This window comes from Danio aesculapii, chromosome 5 (assembly GCF_903798145.1).
Source record: "Danio aesculapii chromosome 5, fDanAes4.1, whole genome shotgun sequence".
Taxonomy (NCBI): Eukaryota; Metazoa; Chordata; class Actinopteri; order Cypriniformes; family Danionidae; genus Danio; species Danio aesculapii.
Window position 1 is genome coordinate 23,410,702 of NC_079439.1, and position 23,390 is coordinate 23,434,091.

The 23,390-nt window shown below is 34.6% G+C and overlaps 1 protein-coding gene across 1 annotated transcript; it reads left to right on the forward strand.

Annotated features, from left to right (window-relative positions):
* Positions 1-23,129, forward strand: fdx1b (ferredoxin 1b). Its single transcript, XM_056456879.1, has 4 exons — positions 1-158; positions 20,238-20,365; positions 22,388-22,517; positions 22,833-23,129. The coding sequence occupies exons 1-4, from the start codon at positions 25-27 to the stop codon at positions 22,945-22,947; spliced, it is 507 nt and encodes a 168-aa protein (XP_056312854.1). The 5' UTR covers positions 1-24; the 3' UTR covers positions 22,948-23,129.
* Positions 23,130-23,390: the final 261 nt, after the last annotated feature.

A 23,390-nucleotide genomic window follows, 5' to 3' on the forward strand; every position in this document is an offset into this window, starting at 1 on the left:
CTAACACTTGCACAGCAGGACAGCATGGCATATCGTATGTGTGTGCGAGTGTTGCTCCGTTCCAGTTCACTTCTCGCGTGCCACCCAGGATCCGTAAGGAGCCATGCACAATTTCATCACACAGTTCCCAGTCTCTGTAGTCAATCCGAGCAGAATGGGTAAGTATCAAATATGCTATTTATTATTTTGTTGCATGATAGAAGTTAAACCATCAAAGTTCTTTCTTGTTACCAACTTTTAATAAATAAATATAGCATAGCTGTGATCCTTATGAACATTAATGCAGCACAACATCAGCTATGCTGACTGACCTTAACTCAAGCAATTATCTTATGTGAAAAAAATTAATTTCTTATTTTATGTATAAATAACCCATTTTATTGGGTGATTTATAAACACGTGTGAAGCGTTAGATTAGATTTTTTATTGTGAAGCTGTGTTCATGTTTTTTATTTCCTTCTTTTTTTCAATCGAGTGACTGGAAAATAATAATGTGCACACCTCTAGCCTAATTGCACACAGCCTCACAGTATTATTAACCTGAAGGTGCAGGTCACTGAAAAATGATTTCATGACGATAGATCTTGCAGCACCTCTGTGGGGCAATATGTTGTGGCTGATGTCAGGTTCTCTTGAGTGAAAATGAAACACTTCTCACAAGCTCTATATGATCAGTGATCTCTTGCTCTTTTTCTTGTCCTTTTTAACACACTTTAGATTATCACACTCTTATTATATAATTCTTGGTCTATTCAGTCTTTCTCTGCTCAAAAATAGAAAATCTGGGGACATAAAGTAATTTAGTAACACTTTAATTTAAGTACCAATTCCCACTAAACCCAACTACATCTTTACTAACTATTAGCAAGTAGCAAATTTGTATTTTATTGAGCTAAACGTATTAATTAATAGTTTATTAATAGCGAGAATCTTCAGACCTGAATTATGTTTTAAGTTCCTGAAAAATGTATGTTTTCACAGTTCTTGAGGCTCCTATATATCAGACCAAATTATAATAATTAAAATTCAACACCCTTTAAGCATCTATATTTTTGTCCATTTCAATGGTCATCAGGTCAGAACAGTTGTACTTCCCGAACATTATACCAACATAATATATAAAAAAACTCGTACATGATTCCTGGTATAGTCTTGAAATTTATTTTCAAAATCCTAAACATTAACATTGCAATATTTTTACTTATTTGAGATTTTTGTTGTATAGACTGCACCTTGTTTATAACCAACTTTATCTTCATATTCCTCATCACTCCACATTAGGGCTGGGCGATCTTGCAAAAAAACTATCATGATATCATGTTTTATATCATTCGATATCGATAATTGACCGATTATTGATTACTTTTTAACAATACATTTCCGAATATTAGGATTTTTTGTTATTTAACCACTTTATTTTAATTTACCAACATTACTAATTGTTTTCCAAATACAAAATAGTTTTAAATTACAAATAGTTTTAATAGCCAATATTTAAACAAAATATCTGTTCTCTTTATAATAAAATAAACATAAGTGTTAAAGACTCTTAAACTTTATAAATAAAATGTTACAAAGCGCGTGCAATGGTAAAGCTAAAATACTGAACAATCAAAGCAAACTTTAAGCTGTAAATAATAATACAGTAAACCTCAAACTCTGTCAACAACACAAATTATGATAATCAAATCTGAGCTTTCACGTAAAGGAAGCAGCTATCATTATTCAAATACATACTGCAACATTACAGATTGTGAAGTTGAATGACTACATTACCCCAATGCTAAAAATCGTTCAGATGGGGAGCTAGTGGCTGGGATGCACAAGAAAAGAAACCAAAAAGCCACTCTGGCGACATCCTTACATCCTTTTTAATTTACAATCTCCTCACTGCTGCTATACAGCACTCATTTTGCATGTGTTGTTATTCTGACCTGAAGTGACGTCTGCGTGGATTCCTGGACCATTTACAATGGACTGCGCTCGTGCTCCCCTGGCGTCTCTTGAAACTAGGCGACCATCAACCATTTTCTCAGAGGATGGCAAACAGACAAATCAGTGCTGCAGCTCCGATGCAAGTTTATGGAGAAAAGTAAAAAGCGCTGCAGTGTTTGGATGCGCTGTGTTTGTCTGAGGTAATTAGTCTGCTGTTAGTACTGAAATGTGTATATTCCATACAAATTGTGCAGCAGTTTGGTTAGTTCTACTTGCGTGAATCGCAGTGTGCTCGCGGCATTCAAAAAAGTTCGATGTTTTTGATTTGTCACGACTGGAAAAATGCACACCATGTGCGTGCTGCTCCCATGTGCACGTTGTGCAAGTCACGCACCTCCATTGGAAATGACAAACCTATACCCTAAGCATATTGGCATTGCTTTCAAGGTGCGCTCAGCTGCCACATTTTATTATAACTATAGCGCTTCATAGTAAAACTTCATACTGAACTTTTTTTATCGATATTGACAATGGTGTTCGGTCAATAAATATCGATACCGATTTTATTGCCCAGCCCTAATTTTTCGTCTCTATTGGAGCTAAAATATTATTAGGATGTATTAAATACACATGTTGTGGATGCTAAACTATTGATAGGATGTAGTAAATACATATGGTGATAATTACTATGCCACAATTTTTATAAAACTCAATTATTTATAATTATAACCTGTTCATGATAATTAATTAAAACCTGCTCAAGGTAGATTGTGATGGTTATTATGAAAATAAGCTGTGTTCTTTTAAATGAGCATTGTCAGTAGATCAACAGCAGACATTTATTTACCACTATATCTGCTTTTATTAAACTGCTGTGTTATAGCAATTTGCCCTTATTAGTGAAGTGGTTACTTTGTTGATATCCTACCATGTATAAATATGTAACACCCCCCCCCCCCCTTTCTGATCTAAAACTTGCAATGTTACAAAACATTTTAAACTTTAATTAGAAAGTGCAATCCCTCCTTTTTTTACATACAATATTTGAAATATTAGGAAACATGTCAATAAATCTGAATAAAAACATTGTAAATGTGTCTAGAGTGAAGTGATGCCATGCTGCTTTTCAGTGTAGTGGAACATGCCAAACCTTACTGCCATTTGATTGGATGACAGTCATCCACCATCATGGACCGCAGGCTTTAAATTAGATGAAATGCTCAGGAGCAAGGCTTGGGTGGTATCCAAGTTTTGATACCATCAAACCTCCTCCCTATTTTACCTCGGTAAACGGTATTACCGTGCATAATAAAGAAAAATATGACGTAAGACTCTGGCAGCGTCATCACACTGTTGGCTGGTGCCTAAACCATTCAGAAACTGAATACCATTTATGCGACCTTATGTTCGAGGTATTTCCATCTCTCGCGGTCATCTTTTTGTTGCACAATTTTTTTAAATTGTCTTGTCCGTATTTACTGCCTCTCCCTTCTCGTAAGTCACTTAGTGCGCGACCAGTCACCATCTTTCCCCACCTCTCTCTTTCTCATCCACACTGTCCCGTAATGACAACCACGCATACATTTTTTAGGCCTTAAATAAATTATATTTAATATTTACTCCTTGACTTTTATGTAGGTGCATTGTTTTTTATGATGGTATAATGGTATTGAAACGGATACCTTTGGTAATTTTAAATCCTGTGGTATACCATATTGTATTACCGCCAAAGCCTATCAGGAGCCACAAAAAACATGGGCTGACATGTGATGTCAATTGTGGCTCCAAAGGGGTTAAAATAAAGTGTGACCAGTAATTCTATTAACTCTTAGTAACTAATAGTTTTGTGTGTGTGTGTTTTGGATCGGCAAGAGGGTGAAAAATTATGATAGGATATTAGGCTTTGGGTGAACTAACCTACAAATAACAATAGTGTAATGGATTTTAAATGAGGTTTAAATCAGCTCTATTGAATTGTTTTACTCATATCATCTCTTTGAATCACTTGCACAGTATTTACTTGGTTTCAGAACATTCAATGACCTTAGATCATTATATTCTTAGACCGTATGTGTTCATTTTACAGGAAAAGCAATTTAAGCTTTCGTTCATCAGCAGTGTAGTGCATGCATGTCATATCCACTTTAGTAGTTTGCGCTCAATGAACTAAACAAGATGAAAAGACCCATTCTTATCAACCCACTGGGTTACCACCGGGATCAGAAGTGCTTTTCTTCTCCACTTCTCCACCTACGCCTGATCGCTTATCATTGCTGCACTCATAACATAAACTCATCCCCCCCATCTGCCACTGCATCAGTAATTTTAGATAAGATCTCTGCATGCCTCAACTTAATGGACTGGATAAATACTGAATACTTTCGGCTTAAGCTCTTGTCTTTTTCCTCCCAGAGAAGACCTCTCTTCATCAAATTTCTTTTGATCTCCAAAAACATTTGTAAAGTCACACTCAATCTGCTGAATTATACAGAGACAGTCTGTCACTCAGTGATGGGCAGCATCACCGGAAAGTACCATAATTAATTTATTCCATCAGTAAATGTTAGTTCCCACATGGGGTTTAGTCAGGGTACACATTCAATATTACTCAGTAAAAATAAAATATGAGGGGGCAGAAACAATCGTATACTTAGGGGGGGAAAAAATAGAAAACATCAGTTGTGAAATTGAGATGTGACATAGGGCTGGGCGATACAGCCTCCCTGATTTTTCCCTACAAAACAATTGAGTTACAAATTAAATTGATTAACTAAAATAATTTTGGGCTGTTTGGGCTAATTATCAGAATTAAGGGAATTATCGGCCTGACAAATTTTAATTGGATGGACATTTTTTTGTCTTATGCCTTACCCAGAATATTAAATACATATAAATACATTTAGATCATTTACTTTAATCAATACTATTAGAATGTGAAGAGACTTTGAACCAGCACAACAAAAATGTTTCTGAAGACAATCACCTACTGCACCTATAACCTATATAACCTTATCATTATTATTATTATAGGATATAAAAATGCTAAAGAAAAGGTCACCATTTAAAAATCTAATTTCACAAGCTCTATTTATAATTGCATACAATACTTTTATAAAAATAATAATATAAATTTCTCCATTTTGTACAATTAGAGTGAAAGTAAAACTCATAATGATTGCTAAACTGGACTTTTTTTCAAGATTTATTTTTTTCAATGAACATGCATTCAAAGGTTTATTCATTTTTATTTTGTGTGTTATCAGTTCATGTACATTACTCACATTAGGCTTGTGGGTTGCATTTTATTGCTTTTATGTCCGTGGGGTCTTGTAGATTAGTCTAATGCACTAAGTGAGTTTTGTCAGTGTTGATATTTACAGCAATGAAGTCTTTGCAGCTACAGTGCTCAGCATATATGAGTACACCCCTCCTCACAAATCTCTTATTTAACTTAATATTTTCTATAGAATGCTTTACAATGTTATATTTGTGCATTAGATTAGTTAGTATAGATTAGATTAGTCAGTACTGAAGCCAAATCTGGAGCTTATCTGACATTTATGTTAGCGAAAAATATTTAATACAAATTTTCAAAAAATAGCAAAAATCAAGAGAAACTAAAAATATATACAACTTTGTTGAAATGTTATAGTTTGTAATTTTTTTTCAAATATTTAGCTTGAATTTAATTGTATTATCTTTCCATTTCTAAATCTGTTTTAGTGACTAAAATATTATATTAATAAATATATATGTTTCATTAATCTGTTTTGTTCAAATGCACCAATATATATTACCCATATTGACTTCTCACGGTGTGGCGTGCAGTTTTAAATGCATGTCTCGCCGTGAATGTGTGACTGTGAGCCCTGAATTATACATGTTTGTGCATCCATGTTCTATTTAATTTAATTTCAAGGTGTGCAACATTTCTCTGAGTTCTCCTCTGCTCGCTGCATGTTGTTTGTGTGTTTCTATGGCAATGCAGGGGGAACTACGGGAGCCCAGAGGGAAGCGTCACGTTAGCGTGAAAAACTGATTTTCATTTAAAGGGCACCTATTTTACCCTTTTTGCAAGATTTAAGATAAGACTTTTGTGTCTCCAGAATGCGTCTGTAAAGTTTCAGCTCAAAACACCCATAAGATTATTTATTATACCTTTCAGAATGTGGGATTTTCTGCTCTAAACACAATGTAGCTGTTTTTGTTGCATGCACCTTTAATGCTAGTTCTCCCCGCCCACCGTTCCCTCATGCCTGTCAGAGTGTGCCTCAATCTCCACCTCGGTTGTGCCAGATAAACAGCACAGTGACAGACTTGAAGGAAGCAGATATCACGTAATGTTAGTGAGAAATACTACAGTGAGAACTTTCCCAATGATTATTTGATGTATCGATCACTGTAGGCCAGTGTATGCAGTGTGTAAACTTACAGGAAGGTACGGGTCAATAGTCATACTGCGCACCACGTTATTGAACTCCAATATCTTTGAGGGAGATTGTGTTACCCGATAGCCAATATTAACTTGAGAGATTTTATAAATAAAAGCCATTTTCAAAAAAGGAACGACACGCAAATCAGCAACAAATAAAACTGGTCCCGTGGAGTTCAGCACTTGTCATCTTGCCAGTGTATGCTGCATAGTGTGTATCAGCGCGTGTCAATTGCCCCTGGGCAAGAGAGAGAAAGCGCGCGCACCAAAAGCAAGATCATATCGTTATAAATATTTCATTAACGATACTTATCTAAATATTTATACATTTACATGGTGTTTATTGAGATTATGTGATCTGTAGGCTGTCTGATCTTTTCAGAAGCTGTAAACTGACACGCAAGCGGTGACGGCAGTGATGTTCAGCTCTCATGAGATGCTTTTATTCAGCCTGTAGTCTTTAGATTTTTTTACATAATGTTCAATGTATTTCAAACTTCTTATTTATTTTTTATTTAGAGTTTATATATAAAATGAGTGCTGGTTGTTTAGCTGTGATCATTGTGCAAGGATCATATTTCATATTCGGTTTATTCTTCAGTAGCCTATAGATTTATTAATAATGTATTTTATAAACTGATCATTTATAAGGACTAAGCTATTAATGTATAATACATTAGGCTAATTAATACATTCAGGCATTGTCAGGTAGGACAGCAAATCACATCCATGTAGTGAATTACTGTTGAGTAGTATCTGTGCGTGGTATCAGCCTTTCATATCCGATACGAGTACGAGTATTTTAACCAAGTATCTACCCGATACTAGTATCGGTATCGGTGCATCCCTATACAAGATAAACCTGATTTAACGTCCACAAACCGTGATTGAAGCGTCTTCTTTTATAATTGTACTGACGTGGCTGTGGTGATAAAGACGGTAAAATTGCTGTAATCCATAACAAACATGCGCTGTTTTGAAAAGGTTTTAAAACTTGTAAAACTAATTTTTAATCACATTTGATGATGATTGATGATCACAGAGAACTGAACAGAACTTTTAATCCCAGTTACTTTGTGCATATCCTGTCTTGTTGATATGATTATATGCATTACTACGGAGAAATGTTAATACACAGCTGTCAATCAATTCAGTGGCCGGGCAAACCGCACTCCTACGTCACATTGCGATGGGCCTTAAAATGGGAGGTATTTGAATCCTATTTTAATGTCAGGAAATTTAAAAAAGAGACTTATTTTGTTTCTATTACTGCAATATGACTGTGGACACACTATACATGCACACAGTTCTGTCCAAACAGCTTACAAAAGATGATTTTCATCATAGGTGCCCTTTAAACAAATCAATGTGAACTTCAGACTCAAGTTAATCGATAAAATCGATTTATCGCCTAGCCCTAATGTGACATTCAGTTCATGTTTATTTATATAGTGTGTTTCACAATGAGATTTTCAGAGAAGCGCTGTATAAATTGCATGCTTTAAATATTATTATGGAAAAAAATACAAATGTGACTTTCATTGAAAAAATATTAAATATTTAATATTATCTCGCTTGTGTACTGCTTCTTGTAAAGCATACTAAAATAGCTGAAGGTGCCAGTTGTCTATCTCTTTTTTTATTGACAGTTTTATGATTTTTGACTTGTTTCCTTGAGAAATTACCTTTCTCAGCTCCTCGATAAAGTCCTGGTTCCCTTGCAGTGTGGCCACCTGTCAAATTCTTTCCTTCCTTTTTCTCGCTCCCTTAACAGGCTGCCAGTGTCTATTAGAGTTCTGTGTCAAATGTATAGTCTTGATCATCAAGTACAACATCAGGCTGTTCATTACCATCAGCAATTTCTGGTCACCTTTCCATTTTGTAGAGAATTTTTTTTCAGGTCTAGAAATTCTGTCATGCCTGCAATTTATTGGTGAAACAAAGGTGCAATTATGAGCACATCACTGGACTTTCTAGCTATATTTAGACAAAACCTGAATGGGCCTCTGCTGCTCATGTAGCAGTAGAACAAATCTGCCAGGTCAGTCTGTAGCACTGAAAACTGTTGTGTTCATACACTGTTCTGGTACAAAATAGAACAACAGCTACATTATACCAATAACAGTTTTAATTGCGTTTTATCTTCAATATTTTTTTAGTTTTTCCTAGAGCTGGGCGATATTGCAAAAAAATGATCATGATATCATGTTTCATATCATTCAATGTTGATAATTATTGAATATTTTTAACAATACATTTAGGAACATGAGGATTTTTTTGTTATTCAACCACTTTATTTTAATTTACCAACATTACTAAGGCAAATAGTTTTAATAGTCAAAACAAAAATATTTAAATAAATTATCTCATTTCTTTATAATAAAATCAACAAGAGTTAAAGAGACTCTTAAACTTGATGAATAAAATGTTACAAAGTGTGTGCAATGGTAAAGGTAGATCAACATCTAAAGTATCAATAATAATGATACAGTAAACCTCAAACTCTGTAAACAAAACAAATTGATAATCAAATCTGAGCTTTCAAGTAAAGGAATCAGCCATCATTATTCAAATACATACTGCAACATTACAAATTGTGAAGTTGACAATATTATCCTCTAGGCCAGGGGTGGGCAAACTCGGTCCTGGAGGGCCGGTGTCCTGCACAGTTTAGCTCCAACTCTGATTAAACACACCTGCTTATAGATAATTAGTGATCTTGGAGACACTGATTGGCATGTTCAGGTGTGTTTGATTAGAGTTGAAGCTAAACTATGCAGGACACCGGACCTCTAGGACCGAGTTTGCCCACCCCTGCTCTAGGCTAAGAAATCTTTTAGATGGGGAGCTAGTGGCTGGGATGCACAAAAAAGAAACCAAAAAGCCACTCTGGCATCATCCTTACATCGTTTTTAATTTACAATCTCCTCATTATTATAAACTGAAGTGACAAGCGCGAGCCTGTGGATTCCTCCACCATTTTCTATGGCATTTCTCGTAACTATGCAACCATAAACCATTTTCTCAGAGAATGACAAACAGACAAACCATTGCTGCAGCTCCAATGCAAGTTTATGGAGAAAAGTAAAAAGCGCTTAAGTGTTTGGATGTGCTGTGTTTTTCTCAGGTAATTAGTCTGCCATTATTACTGAAATGTGTATGTTCCATACCAAGTGTGAAGCAGATTGATTAGTTCTACTTGCATAAATCGCGGTGCACTCTTGGCATTCAGAAAAGTTCAGATGTTTTTTAACTAGGTGTACCTGGAAATGGTCACGTGTGCACCGGTTACACACTGTGTGTGCATTGTGCACGTCCTGTTTAATCGTTGACAATGGTGTTCGGTCAATAAATATTGATACCAATTTTATTGCCCAGCCCTATTTTTTCTTCTCTATTGGTGCTAAAATATTGTTTGGATGTATTAAATACACATGTTGTTGATGCTAAACTATTGGTAGGATGTACAGTATTTAATACATATGGTGTTAATTACTATGCCACAATTATTAAAAACCACTATTATTTATAATTAAAACCTGCTCATGATAATTAAATAAAACCTGCTCATGGTAGATTATGATGGTTGTTATGAAAATAAGCTGTGCTCTTTTAAATATGCATTGTTAATAGATCAACAGCAGACCGTTCTTTACAACTATATCTGCTTTTATTAAACTGCTGTGTTATTTGCCCTAAGTAAAATTGTTCCTTTGTTGATCACCATGTATAACCATGTATAAATATGTTACCCCCCCTCCCCCTTTATGCTTAAATAATAAATAATATAAGAATTTAGAAAATTCATTGTGATGTTAATTGACCATACACTGTATTTAAAACTTTGAAAACACTTTATAATACATGAGTGACTTTGGCAAATAGCATAATAAAATTATATCTATTTAGACTCCGGGGGGTTTTGCATGAGGTACTGTTAATGAAAATCTATCCACTGGTTTATTGTTGTCATTTACATTTTGACCTGTCAAGCCCCTAAACATGAAGCTTAACAAATTGAACTGGGATTTGCTGCTTTACATTGGTCAGACAGTCTTTGACCTGTGGAAGCTAAAATGGAGTCAAAACCTTCTTCCGGCTGTTTGAAGTTCTGACTATGCCACAATAATAATAATAAGAGTTCAAATGAGCATCAAAAAAGGTACACAGCTTCTTTTCTTATGATTAATTTTTTTTTTGTTTTCTTAAATAATTTAACAGTACCATCAGTTTACACATATTTACATCCTTTTAACACCACCCTTTCCTCTCCCCTCTCCAACAGCAGCAGTTACAGTAATTAGATGTTGCTATCGTGAATGCAGTAAATACAGATAAATAATATAAACTCAAAAAATAAAAAAAGCACACATACAGAAAATAATAATAGTAAAAATAAATAATTCAATAATAATAATAATACAAATATAAATCAATTTAGATAATTGCATGTTTACCGAGCATCTCACCACGGTGACCTAATTCATCCTCCAAAAAATGCCAAATAATTTCCCCATCTTCTCTGGTAAATATCCAATTTATCAAGTAATCTATATGTTATTTTTTTTCATATGCTGCCACCTTTCCCAATTCTGTAATGATATGATGGTGGACCTGCTGAACGCCATCCCCTCATAATGATTTGTCTTCCAATCAGAATACTTATTTGAATCCACTGAGAGATCTTCACACCAGACCCCAACATGAACGGGTCTCCCAGTACATATATTTTAGGACAAAATGCAAAGCAGCATCCAGAAATATCCTGAATGTAATTGTGCTCTTTAACCCAGAATTCCTGTATTTTAGAACAGGACCACAGGGCATGCATCAAGTCTCCTTCTTCGCTCACACATCTCCAGCTTTCAGTGGAGTCTTTCAAATTTCTTGACATTACTTTACAGTTTTGGCAAATTTTTTTCAACGTTCATCGCTAAATGTACAATTTAGAACTTTACTCCAAACAGTTTTAAGCACAGAATGGAAACTACAGCCCATCTTTTTCATTAACCATTTATAATACACTGAAACTTCGTGCCCTCTGCCATATGCTCTAAGAATTACTGATAAATTGCAGTCCTTATCTGGAGCTCGACTGCCTGTTTTAAACGTAGATGTCTAATTTGTAAATATCTCAAAAATGTATTTTTGTTGAGGCCAAAATGTGTTAACTGGTTAAATTACTTTATATTGTCATTTTCAAAAAGATCCCCTAGCTTAAAAATACCATTCTCTATCTATTCCTTCCAAAGTAAATTAGATTTTCCAATACACAGATTGGGATTCAGCCAAATACTTAAGATTGTGCTCAGAAATGGGTTAAACTTTAATTTTTAGTTTTAGTTTTTGCTATTCTTTTCCATACTGATTGAGGACGTGACATTACAGGATGAGACTGCAGTGTTTCCTCTAGGATATTTTCCAGCTGTGGTGGCAGGCCTTTACAAAGATCTTTCAACTACCTATGACTTTGTGTCAATGAAAAATGTCATGAGTGCAGTATTACAAGCAAAGATTGCATTCATGTAATACGAGCATGCCAATCTCTTTGTTTGCACAGTGATTTCCTCGGTTTGTTCACAAAACTCCTTGCATGCTCTCAAATATACACTGCTCAAGCACAGATTTTCAAGTGCGCTCTCAAATAAACACTGCTGAAGTGCGATTTAGTGTGTACAGAATAGCAGAACAGAATAGACCTACAGAATGGCATTGATGCGTCCTGAAGTAAAGTGAAACGGCAAGATAAAGTCATTGTATGCGGAGGCATAGACCTTTATCTACAAATAAAGTACAATTATGGAAACTGTTCATCATAACTAAAAGCTACATCGTGTTTGCTGGCCTCACGCAGTGCGCAGTCCTGTCAGTCAGTCAGTAGGTCAGTCAGCATGTAACCTTAAAGGGTTAAACGTGTAACGCACAGCACTACTATGATTACAGAAGTTCGCTTTGTTATAATTCACTTACATTTTAATATGTTTTAGTGCGATTATAACCCGCTAAAAAAAAACCCCAGCAACAACTCAAGGTTTTGATGGAGAAGCTGTAATGTAGACGTGGCGGGAATGAATTTTGGTGCGACACCCCGCCATGAAAGAACGAATGTAACGGAAACCATGGACTGTACCTTTTGAGTGGGGTTGGGTAACGAAACCTGGTGCCATTTTGGCACCGGTACCATGGTAACCGGTATTGACCGAACCGAATCAGCATATGAATTTTAGTGCCTTATTTCTGTGCCACTGGTGCTGCGACAATGACGTAAGAAGCATCAGGAGGTACATCAAAGGTACACATAGGTACACGTTGTCACACCATCTCGAAACATTTCATTCAAATTTTGTGGGATGCAGACACCGTCTGCGATGTTAGGTGTTTGTTCTTGTTTCTTAAGGAACGCACGCATGTAGGCAACACGCAGTACAGCGCATCGGGTGAGTGAGCCCCTTCAGATTAATCAACACGCATGATCGCGTTCATTTAATTTGATTAAACTAAGCAAGCTAAACATGGCTATATTTTACAAGCAATGATTCTGACACAGCAACGTTAAGCAGATGCTTTGCAAAAGTATGTAAGGGTGGAAACACGTCTTTGAGGGCTTGCGACATCTTCTGGCACTTTCACTGACTACGTTTACATGGACACCAGTACTCGGATTTTAATATGATTAAGACAATAGTCTTATTAAGAGTCTACCGTGTTAACAGCGATTTTTGACTACCTTAAGGACCACAGACATGACAGACTGAGTTTTTTTCTTTCCATTTGTCTTTCCATTTTCACCAGTCCTTACTTTATATTCTCTTTCTATACCTCACTTTGTCACGGGGGCATGAATTTACATGAAAGTGAAACTGCCGAACTGCAGTTAAAGTCGAAAAATTAAAAATGAAACACCTGAAATTACAGTACATGAAACTCTGGAGGAAACGGGTAAAGTCTAGACAGAATACAGCTGCGGATTTGCACATCAATATAGCATCATTTTTATATAACACTTAAACTTATTACAATAATTAATATTTTTACAGTACTGTGACCAAGTGTGCCACAAGCCTGCTTTTGACTGAAGGTCTTGGCCGTTAGATCTCTCCCTGGGGGCTGGCTGCAGTACAAGTCATAAAGCCCGCCTCCTCCGTGTTAATCAACGATTACTTTTAACTGTCATGTGCACGCCATGTCGCGGCGCTTCTGATGTACTACCTGCTTTACCCCTCGGCCAGACTTCGTCTGCTGTACCTACTTCGGATGCCTATAGACTCACTGCCCGATTCCAGCCAGAGTCAATCGGGCCAGATGCGGCGGCTGTTAGCGAGCCAACAATGCTGCATCCGAGCCGGAATCGGGCCGCGAGTAATATGCATGTGGCCCAGAGCTGGCGCGATCTTTATTATATAAAACCTCACCTTTGTTAACGTTATTACAACCATTTGTGTTGCTATAACAACAAATGCAGGCTACTATGTAAACGCAGTGTGGGTACTGTGTTTAACCTTTGAATAAAATGCAAACAGCATACATATATATCACAAATAATCAAGCAAAGACAAAATAATAATAATAAATGTTTGTTGATTGCACACGCATTAAACAAATAATAATAAAATTTTATACATTTTGTAGTGCACAAGAAGTAAGAATTTCAATATAAAAATAACAATAAAACTGCACAATAAATGACACATCATTGGGGAAGATACAGGTAATCGCTATCTAGCAGTAATTCTCTTTATGGGTCTGAAATAATAATTAGGCCGATCTACACATTGATCTCCTGTAATATTATTTGAACTTGATTTAAAGGACGTCTCTGCATTTTGAGTTTCGGCATGTTATTGAGTTAATTTACTGAATTTGCTGTAATAAAATATTTATGTTCTAGAAACCAAATCTTAAATAACAAATAGAGCTGTAAATGTTATGTAATATTTATATACACCATTTACAGTTGGCTTTTTATTTGAAAACTCCTAATAAACATCAAAATGTATGTAAATTCCTCTTTGCCAGATATAATGACGGCATGGAATAAACCAAGTGAAAACGGAGACAAAAATGATAAACAATATAGAAGCGATGTTCAGCAGCTGATAGACATCAGTTGATGTATTAATACTGCGAAGTTTATTGTAAAAATTGACGAGGATTGATATAGTGCAGGGATGGGATGTGTAAATATCCTGTTGATATTTAGAAATCTTGTTGTATTAATCTTTTACGCATGATTTTTCTAGCATGGTAAATCGTTATCTATGGTGTGTATATTTTAAAAATAAAAACCTTTCTAAAAATGTATGTTGTTTATATGTTATTGTTCTTATTTTACAAGTGATATTTCTACCCCTGTGAAGATAACAATACCAACAATCCCTTATAAGAGAAATATTTATTTGTGCTCATATTAGTCTAACCCAGGCCAGAGTGTATGAAAGATTGTTAGTATTGCAGTATTGCTTTTATTAAATTATAACAGCTTACATCACGCAGTTTTTAAATCGTGTATTATTACGGGTTTTTAAATGTAAGTGCTTATATTTACATTAGCGAGCCTTTGTTATAGTGCAGTCTTTCAGCAGTCTTATGCGACAGTTTGTGCCCCTCATGAGGCGTGTTGCCTTCAAAGCGTTCAATGGGAAATGGTGCTGTCGAGTCATCCATATTTTATACAGTCATTGACTGTGACGGTTGGGTTTAGCGTAGGGGTGGGGGTAGACGTTAAAATAATTCATTGGGTAATTTAATAAATAACATAATACTTGCTACAATTACTGTTGAGGAAACGTTGAAGAGTGCGTTTTTCAAATAATTTTGTGGCTCAGAATTATCAGTTCAGGCACCGTTTTGCCACCGGTACCATTTTAAAAGTATCATTTTAGCACCGGTATCGAAATAACCCCAAACGATACCCAACTCTACTTTTGAGGCAATTTAATGGATAAGCATTGTAGTGTGGAAGGGGAAGTAGAATGGCTTGTTCAACTATAAACCATGGTGGAGCTCTCTTGGGAGAGAGAGACCAGCGCTCGAGATGTCTCAGACTGAAAGTGTAATAATAAAATACAAGCTTAGGAAGCACCAGTCCTCCTTTATCCACTAGGTACACAGCTTCTTAAACATTCCACAATGTACTATTTGGACTTAATAAGAGTGTTCTGTTTATCTAATTCATAGACTTTCATTTAAATCTGCATTTAGATTAAATCTGCAATATGGATATCCATATGTCAAATGAAGTTTCCTAAGAGCAGAGCCTTATAAAGCTGCACTAAACAGTAGTTTGGCTTTTTCAAATAAACATTTTAGTCTGAATGAAATTGTGCCAGTCAGATTTTTGTAGAGCAGGACTTGGAGTTAGATAATGTGATTTGTAGTTCAACATGGTCCAGTATGTATACACATCAATCCTCTTACGATTGGCCTTGAATCTGTGCGAATGAGGTGATGTGTATTTAATGATTTAAATATTTAGTTAAACTTAGTGTCATGTGTACTTAGACAGACAAATGAAGAATGTAGCTCGACTATGCCAAAACCAGCTGTAGCTAAATTATGACTGCTTTCGTAAATACATTGACATGGAAAAACGCTCTAGTCTAGTCAGCTTAATTTTTCTTGTGCTGAAAGAATGGAAATTTACTTCACCCTCAAATACTTCAATTTGGCTATAGTAATTGCACAGTTTAAATGCTGTGAAAGACCAGAAGGTAATATTTACTATCGTGTTTGCTCAAATGTTCTCTGAAAAAAAACAAAACAACACAGGACGATTTTAAAACTGTTCAAGACCATAGACATAAGTACCCCCCCCCCCCCCCCCCCCCGAAAAAAAATAAAAAAATAAAATAAAATAAAAAAAACAAAAAACAAAAACAAAACAAAACATAGTACTGCAAATAGCCATTAATTAAAATTTCATCAAACCTTTCTCATTTTATCCTTTGTCAATCACCTTCATAATTATATTCCTTTAATAATATAAATCAATACAACTTTTTAAATTGATTAATATCCTGACATTGTTTGAGAATCTGTTCTAGACTGTTCCATAATTTCACACCATATACAGACATACACAAACTTTTTAAAGATGTTCTTGTTCTCCTAAAATTTTGTTCTTCTCTCAGAGAATATCCCACTTGTCTTTCTACAAAAAAAAAAAAACGTTTGTATGCATTTCAAAAGTAATTTATTCCTAGCTTTAAACATGAATTGTGTCATTTTAAATGTAACCAAATCATTGAACTTAAGTATCTTTAATTTAAAAAATAAGGGATTTGTACGCTCCAAATTCCCCACACGTTCTATCAGTCTAATTACTTTTTTCTGTATTGTACATAAGGATTGTAAATTAGATTTATATGTATTCCCCTAAATTTCAACACAATAACTCATGTATGGCAACATAAGTGTGTTATATAATATATACATTAATTTATTGTCCAAGATGAATCTTGCTTTATACACTATTGCTACAGTTTTTACTAATTTTGAGATCACATTATTTATTTGCAGTTTCCAACTAATTGTATGATCCAATACTACACCAAGAAACTTAATTGTATATACTCTTTTTAACTTCATTATCAATTTTTAAATCTATATTATGACGACTTTTTAATTTCCCAAATAACATAACCTTTGTTTTACTTATATTTAATGACAATTTGTTTACGTCAAACCACAATTTCAATTTATTACTTTCTGTTTTAATCAACTCCAGTTTAAGTCAACTGTATGATTGTCAGCTGTATGATTCGTCCATTTGTCCAGATCATGAGACCACACACTTGCTGATTTTAAATTATCAGGGTGTCCGCTGGGTCTTATATAGTAATAAAAGTTGATAAATCAATGTAGAGAATTTTAAGGCCATTAAAAAGCATAAACAAATCTTAAATGCTATTTTCCAAGGTATTCATTTTTATATCATTTTTGATTATGTAATTTATGGTTGTAGGCTAAAGTTTGCCAGAATTAAATCTGCGAATATCAGGATGCGGTGTAGCTTATGAAATCAATAAAATTCTGTTAGATGTGACATCATGCTGCTTTATTTACTGCAGTAACCAAGGCAACACCATTATTTCTGCAGTTCTATAGGTGATAACCTACTGAATTAGCTAGACTTGATAGATTTTTATTCAGCATATGCAATATGTTTTAGTTATGGATTAGTTTCTTACAATCAGTATCATACTGGAAGTTAAAATCTTGCGAATGTTTCCAGTTGAAAAGTGGTTATAAGGTCGTAAAATGTATGGAAAGAGTCTTAAAAAAGGTCTTGAAAGGTATTGAATTTCACTCTCTGATTCCTGTATATACTCTGATTATTTTAAATCATTTCATAGATGGAAGATCTCTTCAAAACTTGTTTGATCAACCCTAATTTCTTTTTTTAATGATTGTTTTTTAGGGGTTTTCACCTTTATTTGGACAGGACAGTAGAGAGAATTGACAGGAAAGTGTGGGGAGCAAAGAGAAGGGAAGGATCAGCATAGGACCTCGAGGCGGGAATCGAACTCAGGTCGCCGCGAACACCGGAGTGCATGTGTTGGTGCACTTTCCACTATGCCATTGGCACCAACCAACCCTGATTTCTGTCTAGTAAAAGAAGTCAAGTAACATGTTGGTCAATCCATACTCTGAATTTGTGGACCCATCCAAACTAGGGCTGCACGATTATTCATAAAAAGATCACGAGCTTGATTTGACCCCCCACACAATCTTAATCTAGCATCTCCCGAACTTAAAAATCTAATTGGCTGAATCGTAGAGAAGGTTGCACAAATCTTCCCATTGTTTAATATACAATGGGAAGATTTGTGCAAACTTCTCTACGATTCTCTACGTTGCTCAGCAATGTGTGGACATTTCCAAATGGCGTTGAAAGAGTTGCATACTGTATTAAAAGCTATAACTCACCCAAAAATGTAATTTCTGTCTTAATGTAATGACGTATTCACAGCTGTGAAATGACACGTGAGATGTTTGTTTACTATTGAGAGGACTGCGAAAGAAGGCTACTTTAGTGAACAGAACCTTTCCTGTGCAGTAATAACCAGGACAAATTTAAAGTCTATTCAAGTCCATACAAAGTCTATACAAAAATTAGCTTTTTAACCAACAGTAGACATACACATAAGTCTAATAGTATTGTTGTTTTACCATATGTTTGAAAAATAACAACAATAATAGCCTACCCATATTAACCTTAAAAAATACTCACAGACAAATAGACGGAGTGAACAAATAACTGGAGCAGTGATCAGCCACTTTAGCTATTGTGCCCGGGAGCAGCTGTTAGAAGGTTATAAGTGCAACAATTTTTTATTTTTTTAGACCACAACAGCCCTAAATGTGGAACAGTCAGTGTTATCAGTTGGCTCTCCTGACGTGTGTTCTGTTTTGCAGAGAAGAATGTAAATTACAAAAAACTAAAAGCCTAAAATTCCAAAAAATGTGAATAAATATCGTATGCACTACATTGAATCTGATAATATTTTTAATCAGTAAAAGGATATGCTCATAAAACTTTAATGGAAACACGTTTATTGAATAAAGTCTTTGATTTGCATCTGAAAAATACTGGACTGGCCTTGTTTGAGGTTGTTGTTTGAATGGTTCTAACAGAATCTGAGTGTAAGTCCATCACTGAAAGGATTTTGTATTAGGTAATTTGGCAGTGATTGTTATTGCTTGTGGCTTCTGCTGCTCAAAACAACATTTATCACATAGGAAAATGATAAAAGTGTTAGTAGAAAAGCAATATGAAACAAGTTTTTCTTTATATAGTAAGTTAGATGAAATGTTGTACATTTCCTCCATTCATAAGTGAATCAGTACCTCATGGTGCACCTGGGAAACAAACACAAACAAATGCTCCTAAATTCCTTTTGCAAATTAGCTAAATGTTGTTTAACACTTGTTACTTTTGGTGTTTTTGACCGGCTGAACAGGAATCACTTCAAATCTGTAATAATCGAAGGTTTTCATGCTGTAACCAATGAACATCATGCCCACTCAGCAGGCCCTGTTTACATCTAGTATTTTTCATGGATTTTCATTGGGGCTGAAACATTTTTAGCTTGTCCACTTTCGAGCAATTGCAGAGGTAATCAAAAAAGCATTTTATTTGATTGATGTTGAAGTGACATGCTTGTGGTCGAATGTATTCAAACAGTCGTAAACCACTACTTTCTCACCACCTACTGAGCTAATTTATAGACATAACAGGATGCGCTTTTGAAGCATTGGACTGATGAGTTCAAACATGGAATCGAAAAAAGTCAAGTCAAGAGTCGGAAATATAAACATGTCTGATTTTTTAGTTTTTTAGACGAAATCCAACTCAATCAGTAAAATAATGCTAATAAAGCCACACATTTAAAAAAAAAAGAAAAGTATAGACAAAAGGTTTGAAATTCTCAAACCAGGCCATAACGACTACAGATTGGGCCCAAAATGTTCAAGTGTGCATCATGTGGTAAGGTTTTATTTTAATTTGGGTTGGAATCACAAAGTTTTAAATGTGTTTGTTTTTATTTATATATTTATAGTTGTTTACAGGCAACTCATTAATGCACAAGTAATTAGAAAGTCCCTTCCTTGAACATGAATGACTAAGATTGTAAACACGGATGCAGCGATTAAACTAATCAATGTAATTTTGTGTAATCAAGAGTTAAATTAGTGCAGAACGTTGCACATTAACACTCTTCAAAATTCACTCTACGCTACCCAACTTGACTCATCAGCCATTGTTTGTAATTTCATTTTTACTTGTTTAAACATAGGAAAACCCTTTACCAAGAGAATCAAAGCAAAGAAATGGCTTTAGAGTGTGTATCTCTCTATGTGTTCTCAGTTCTTCAAGCTCTAAAGTGCTGGTGCACTTTGTAAATCAGTCGGGGGTGAAGAGCAGCGTATTTGTCACAGAGGGAGAGACTCTGCTCGACGTTGTCGTCAAGAAGAATCTTGACTTCAGTGGCTTTGGTAATGAAACCATTTATATGTCATTTTGGCTCCATGTGATTTCTGTTTTAAGAAGTTGTTTCATTTTAATGTATTGTAGCCCAAATTGATAATGTTTTACTTAAAGACTTTTCTAAAGCATAAAAATACCATAATATGTTTGCAGATATTTAAGAAACATGCCAAGTGAACATACTTGTTTATCTGAAAAACAATGCTGAAGTCAGTTATTCTCTTTTGAAAATGTGTCTTTGTTTTGGTCCCTATAACCTGCTCACTGCCAGTTTCCTAATTATATTTCATCACCCCAGGTAGCCTTGGTGGAAAACACAGCTTATTTCATTTCAGTCATTAATGCTGCCTACAGCATAAATGTATTCGGCCATGGCCGGAAACGCAAAAATGAGACTCAAATTCTGAGTTATTAAAATCCACATGAGGTGGTTAAGTGACAAATAACATAAATATTACAAACCTAAACATTATCTAAGCAGATTATATTGTAACAATGTGTAACAACACGAGACACAAGATTTCTGCAACAATCTGTTTGTTAAATAGGGCCATTCAGAAGCACTTGTTGGTTTGCATATGAGTCAGTTTCAACATTCAATTTCAGTATTCATTAATGCACAAGTAATTATGAGGTTATAAACATTCACTTGCAAAAATTGAACGTTAGAATTAATATGAGTAAATTAGACTATAAATCTCACTATTTCGTTGGTGTGCAGTGTTGCTACTTAAATGTCTATTTTATTTTAAAGATCTGAGGTAAACTATATCCTGCTGGCTTCAGTATGACAATAATAGTATGGCATTCAAATTGGTACGATTTAATACTGAATAAAGCACATTGATCAAAACCTGAGGTGATAATTGTCAGTATTTTATGCTGTTGTTCAGCCTTGACAAGTAGTAATAGTTTGTAAAATAGTAATTTCAGATGATACTTAAGACAAAAACTCCTTTTAATATGGAAAAAAGGAATGTCCCCAAATGTTGTTATGACTTTATAGGCTCGATAGTCAGGCTCCTTTGGTGTCCTCAATCTGTCAACTTATATTTGGATGGAGTCATTGTAGGAAGGGCCTTATTAAAAAGTGTTTTGGTTTTAGAGTGCAATACCTAGTTCAGCCACTGGGTGTCAATCTTACATAGTGCACCTTTAAAGTTTGCATGAGGTTGAAATTGAATATTTTTATCCATTTCTCAGTGAATATATGCAATGTATTTTGGTGCATTTCAACAAAACAGATTTATTAAACAGATACATTTATAATATTTTAGTCATCGAAGATATTTTGAAATGAAAAAATTATACAATTAAATTCAAGCAAAATATTGCAAAAAAGAATTACAACCTACCAAATTTGAACTAGATTTTTCAAATATTTATTTATTTATTTTTTTGCTTCTCTTGATTTTTCCTCATTTTGTAAATTTATATTTAATATTTTACATAACATATAAATTTGGGTGTACTAGTTTTTGGACTGTTAACGTAAGTTATTTTGTTAGATAAGCTCCAAATTTGGCCTCAGTGCTGACTAATCTAATGTATATGCACAAATATATTATTGTATAGCTTCCTATTAAAAATATGAATTTTAAAAGGTAGATTTGTGAAAGATGTACTCATATATGCTGAGCACTGTATTTGAGTTATTGAGTTACTGAATATTGAGGTCGGTACACCAATCTTCTTTCACTCCAGGTTATTTTTGCTCAGTTCTCACACATGCACAAGACATCAGAATTGGTGCTTGTTGGCTTTGTTGAGGCAGGAGAATATCTAACTTAGCCTGTAAACATTTTTTTTATGATAGATGAATAGAATGTTGTCAGTAATTACTTTAGTCATATATAAGTAATGCTTTAAAGGTTTTATGTGATGAATTAAAAGCAGTACATTTTACTAACATGTAAGACTTTGTTTATTTAGACTGTTTGCATGACATGGACAGTTCTTAATATTGTGAACAAACAAAATGAATAAAGTGTGCATGTGGATGTGTGTGTGCATGTGTGTGTCCATTTTAGGAGCATGCGAGGGCACTCTGGCCTGTTCCACCTGTCACCTGATATTTGAGGAGAATGTGTTTGACAAACTGGAGCCAATGGTGGATGAAGAGATTGACATGCTGGATTTGGCTTATGGAATCACCAAGACGTAAGAATTCCGGATCTAATATATGAAGCATGTCTGATTAAGTCAGTAATGAGTGCTAAAAATTGTACATAAATATTTTTATAATAATAACAACACATAATATAGTTTTATTAGAGTGTTGTGTTGTTTTCATTCATTTAAAATATTCATTATATATTTATTAAGAATGAAATGGACTAGAATAAATATGACATGATGAAATATTGACTAAATGTACAGGTAAACAGCAAACTTTCCTTTATTAAAATGTATAGCTCTTTTTTCCTCTGTTAATTGTTGCAATGATTTTTTGGTGCCGTTTTCTCATTGGCTCAGATCTCGATTGGGGTGTCAGGTGACTGTGGAGCGCTGGATGGACGGAATGACTGTTCGCGTGCCGCAAGATGTCAAAGATCAACGAGGAAAACAGGAGGCAGTGAGCAGCAAATGATACACAAGCGCTCATATTTCAGACTTAAAATAATATATATTGTATATAATAACTATATACAGCATAACAAAAACAGTACTTTTACTCAAGATTAAATAACGGACAAAGCTGTTTTCATCTTGTTATTTCTTGATTACATATGAATATGGTGCAATATAATTTCTCAAAGCAATAAATTTGATGTGACCTACCAGTATGGTTCTGTATATTATCAAACTTAATTTTAGCTCAGCAATTAATCGCATGACTATGTCTTGCCTGAAATGAGAATGTGATTCTGAAACTTTCTCTAGGTAGCTTTTTAAAATGTACTACAATATTTAAATTAGTTTTAAGAGCAGAGGCGGATTTAACTAGTGTCCAAGGCATGCTGAAAATCCAGATAATATAAAACTGTTAGTTTAGTAAGTAAGTAAGCAAAGTTTATTTATAAAGCACATTTA